This window comes from Chanodichthys erythropterus, chromosome 17 (genome assembly GCF_024489055.1).
Source record: "Chanodichthys erythropterus isolate Z2021 chromosome 17, ASM2448905v1, whole genome shotgun sequence".
NCBI classification, from domain to species: domain Eukaryota; kingdom Metazoa; phylum Chordata; class Actinopteri; order Cypriniformes; family Xenocyprididae; genus Chanodichthys; species Chanodichthys erythropterus.
In genome coordinates, this window is record NC_090237.1 from 23,444,439 (window position 1) to 23,449,500 (window position 5,062).

The 5,062-nt window shown below is 31.2% G+C and overlaps 1 protein-coding gene across 1 annotated transcript; it reads right to left on the reverse strand.

The window, feature by feature from the left end:
* Positions 1–3,753: 3,753 nt before the first annotated feature.
* On the reverse strand, positions 3,754–4,746 carry LOC137004188 (olfactory receptor 52E8-like). Its single transcript, XM_067364384.1, has one exon. The coding sequence runs from the start codon at positions 4,738–4,740 to the stop codon at positions 3,754–3,756; it is 987 nt and encodes a 328-aa protein (XP_067220485.1). The 5' UTR covers positions 4,741–4,746.
* Between the last annotated feature and the right edge of the window lie 316 nt (positions 4,747–5,062).

Genomic DNA, 5,062 nt, shown 5'->3' on the forward strand with positions numbered 1-5,062 from the left:
GTGGTGCGGGAGACTCATTTGTAACAGGTGCATGGCTGAATATGTAATCTAGTATATAGTGCTGAAGTGTAAATGTGAAAATTATGCAGAAACTTGAGAAAATGAGTTCCAGGCAGTAGATAAAGTTGATAAGAAACTATTTATTCATTACAATTAAATTTAGCCTCACACGCAAACTTTAATCGATAATGAAAATACTTAAACCAAAAGGTAAAATAACCATCATAAAGGAGTAGTCAATAGTTAATAATAAAATTTAGAGTATTGTAAAATCCAGAGTATTGTATCTAATAGATGAAGATCAAAAAGAGCAATAATTAAGACATTTGCAGATAAGAGACAAGAAGTAGAAGCCAAGGAGAGCAAAGGAGGGAAGAAAGCTGAATTATCAATGACCCGGTCAGCTTTATACCATGAGCATATAGGGAAATTTACATCCCACACAAATGGATGTTTTTTGTTAATAGAAAAGGTTCAATAGTTTTACCCAGTGTCAAAAATAGATATAAGAGTTGTTTTGACCCCCTTTGGGAATTTTGCAAATCTTACCTTTTTAAATGTCATCAGGAATAATAACAGACATATTTTGATCAGATTTCAAATTCAAATGGTTAATTCTGAAAAACATCACTTATACAGTAATTGGCAGGCATCCAATGTCTAACCACAAACATGTCAGCGTGACCTGTCACACTGGAACACTTGAAGAACAATTGAACATAACAAGCATACTCTCTTAAATATAAAATAAGTACATAAATATAGGAAATCAAAAGTGAAACTGATAAATCATAAGCCACAAATGATTAAAATAAATATTAATAGAAATGCATGAATATGAATATTGACTATTTCGGATCCATCAGCTTATTTTCTTTATTCAGTTCTAACAATGTTTATTGCGAGCAGAGACATTGACATAAAGGACTTAGATATAAAGGCACATGTTTAATTAAAAAGAATAATAAGCTGGATTCATCCTAGACGAACTGGTCTAAGATAGCCAGATTTTGAGCAAATACAGCTTTAGTTCATGTGCATCCACTCTCATTTTTTCTTTAATTTTCATGATCTTTATTAGTTCATGTGCATTCTCTGGCTTTCTTCATAGGCAGAGACGCACAAATGAAATAGGTTATAGTATACACAAACCGGAAATTGTAACGCATGCGCACGACATACGTTTCTCGTGCACACACAATACATTTTTCGTGAGCACGCGAAAGTTTCTCGTGAGCATGCAAAAGTTTCTCGTGAGCACGCGATAGTTTCTCGTGCACACACGAAGGTTTCTCGTGAGCACGCAATAGTTTCTAGTGCGCACGCGATAGTTTCTCAAATTTTTTTATTTTTTATTTTTTTACAAAGGTCCCTTTAGGGGCTCCGTACAAATATGCAAAAAAAAAAAAAATGCTTGAAAACTTTTTTTCTAAAGAACAGAGCTCAGTTTAACTGTTCAGGAAAACAAGGGACTCATGAACAACCATCACAAAACAAACAAACAAACAAACAGTCATAGATCATCCAGGTAACCACACACAGTATTAAGAATCAATAGTTCACAAATGTTTGAACAGGGTCTTGTGAATTATATGTAAACATATTTTATGTAAAATATCTTACTCTGGACAGTACTAAATAAAAAATAACATGCATTTTGTAAGATCTCTCTTATTTTGTTAAAATTTTTCACATTTTCACAGATTCTGTAAGGGGTTCACAAACTTTCAAGCGGCACTGTATGACTACAATGTGTCCAGCAAAAACTCTACTATCTAAGTATCAAGTATGTATTTGCATTTTTTGAGAAAATGTTTATGCATGGTTAGTGAAAAATCATATTTTTTTTTGTAGTCACTGAAATAAGGCCATAAAACAGACTGAACAAGATTTTTGAAAACTGGCTCTTGTAGACTAGAATATTTATTCCAAAATGATGTGAAAATCTCCATTCTTATACATTTATTTAAAATTTGTAAGACACACTTTTTGTCAGAACGACTGTGTGCGAGGAGGCATGAATCATCATGAATATTGCCTTGTAACTACATGAAACGAGGGTAACCAGCACCACTTTAATTTACAGCCTGTAATGTCACACTTACCTTGTAATTTCATGAAATGGGTATATTTCCCCAGTATTTAATTTTTTTTTTTTAATATTTTGTTTTACTTGCATTGTAACATGAAAGATCAAACTTAATCAGTGCAATTTTGCTATCAAAAAAATTACTATTTAATGCACTGATATATATATATATATATATATATATATATATATATATATATATATATATATATATATATATATTGTTCAGTCTGTTTTATATATATATATATATATATATATATATATATATATATATATATATATATATATGAAGACTTCAGATGCAAAAGCCTCTAAGTGCCATCTGAAAATGCTTGATATAAATACTCACTTTAGAAGAACATTTCAGATGGCACTTAGAGGTTTTTGCATCTGAAGTCTTTATATATATATATATATATATATATATATATATATATATATATATATATATATATATAAATATATACTCAGAATGAAAACCGCTACTGTACAAACAGGGTTAGAGACTTGTAATTGTGGCACAAACCCTTCTGAACCGCAGGAAAGACACATACTGTCTACGGCGGGGTGGTTTCACTACGGTCCTCTGGGCCTGATAAAGTTCTCGGTCTCCCATATATATATATATATATATATATATATATATATATATATATATATATATATATATATATATATATATATACATTTATTTTATAATAGTTTCCCCCCACTTTCAATTGTTTTACTTTGATGAAAGGTTAGAATTTTATGAATTTTGAAAGATCAAAATTATTTTCACAGCCACCTTTTGCACATGCTACTAAGGGTGCCAATATTTGTGGAGGCCACTGTACATTAGGATCAAACATTTTATTTAGATAGTGTGTCATCAAATGGTTTTGCATAAAACATAGTAATAATTGTTTACAAAAAGTCATCCTCACAGCTTAGTTGCAGTAATAATTGCACAAAAAAAAAAATATTTCAACAGGTAACAGTCTTTAATCCAATAATACAAACAGGAGCAATCACAGGAAGCTAACAACCAACAAAACAATGTCACGGAACAAACAACAGAATGAACTGAGGTCTTATATACGAACAGAGGTAATACACATAAAAACAGGACAGGTGTTATATACTAATACACTACTTAGGAGATTAACTAGATTAACAAATGACAGTGAACAAAGATCTGAAGGACTGAACCAAAACACTGAAACTAAACAGGGGTGCGTTTCTCAAAGCAAACTATGGTCGCAAGTTGCGTTATTACCAATAGAGTTCAATATGACTTATGACCATAGTTGGCTAACAATGTTTTCGGGAAACACACCCCAAAACAGAAGTATAACCCTGACATTCATTTAAATTGCTGGTGATTTGTTTTACTAGTTCTTTTTTTTTTTTTTTTTTTTTTGTCTTGAGATCAGTAACTAAGAATATATGCAGGACAGACATTTGAAATCATTTGGATTAATAAATATAGGACAGATAAATAAATAAATAAATTGTAATGAAAATTGAAATAAATAAAATGGTTGTATACATAGAGATTGTTCATTGATTCATAATTGTTTTTTACTATCATACAGACCACTGTGAGGCATAAGCATGCAGACTTTATATGGGTAATTTAATTTCTAATGATTAAAAGAATCGATGAATGCACATTTTATTCATTTTGAAGTAATTCCAGTTGGTGCAGATCTGTTTTTAAGCACTTTTCGAATTTTGTCTCTGATTTCAGCAGTGTTTAAAACATAAATTATGGGATTTAGCATTGCTGGAACAGCATATGCCAGAGATGTGCTGATGATTCTGGAATTTGGAGTGCTATAAAGCAATAAGACCCAAAAAGAATTAATGTATGTGAAGAATATTGGGATGAAATATATTCCTACTAACAACAGGTGCGAAACACAGGTCTTCAGTGCTTTAAAACGTCCTTCCCAAGTTGCAATTTTGCTTACAACATAAAAAATGCACAGATATGACAGGATTATAATGAGCAATGGTGCTATAAGGTATAAAGATGTGTAGAGAAGTCCCATAATCTTATTAATGCTATTGTCATTACATGCCAACCTATACATCGGTCCATGGTCACAAAAATAACTCTGTATTACATTGGTTTTACAGAATGAAATTCGAGTGATCAAAGACACCATCATGGCCACAATGAAAAAATTAAATAAAAAAATTGATAAGAAAAGTAAACACATATTAGTATTGTTCACAAAAACATGATATCTCAATGGCAAACAAATTGCAATTAAACGATCATATGCCATAACAACAAGAGTCAGACTCTGCATGGCACTAAAGAGAAACAAAAAAAACATGTTTACCAAACAAGCATTGAAGGAGATGTACTGCGAATCAAACAGAAAAGTTTTCATCATGTTAGGAATCAGGGCATTAGTTTCACAAATATCAGCCAATGCCAAGTTAAAAACACCAATGTACTTTGGACTGTGCAAGCTTCGGTCAAGAGCTATAATGAGGAGGACTGTAGAGTTCCCAATTACAGTTATAAAATAAATGATAAATAAGAATATATAGTAATAGTTGCTGTACGGTATACCTGTAAGTCCAATGATGAAAAAGTATCCAGGATGGACAATGGAAAAATTCTGTGAAAAGCTTGCATTTAAAGAACTCATGGCAGTTTTTGCATGTGGTGTTTTGTTCAAGCTGAAAATAGAAATGACCAAAAATATATAAGAAAAATCTAGAGAATTCACAAAATTGTCATATCACCCTTTTTAACAAATATTTTTTGTGTTCAAAATATACCTAAATAAACATTTGCATAATACAAATACTGCATAACATTTGAAACAGAACAAAGTTTTAGAGCCAAAGCAAACAATGACTGACTGTCTGACTACTTATAAATTGCTTTGAAATCCTCTCTAGTCAAAGCTTGTCCTTATTCTTTCATTCCACAAAGATCACTGGATAACTGAATCAACGATCCAAATA

Excerpts from the sequence above, each read along its gene's own strand:
- LOC137004188 (XM_067364384.1), bottom strand. The coding sequence starts at position 4,740 with ATGAGTTCTTTAAATGCAAGCTTTTCACAGAATTTTTCCATTGTCCAT.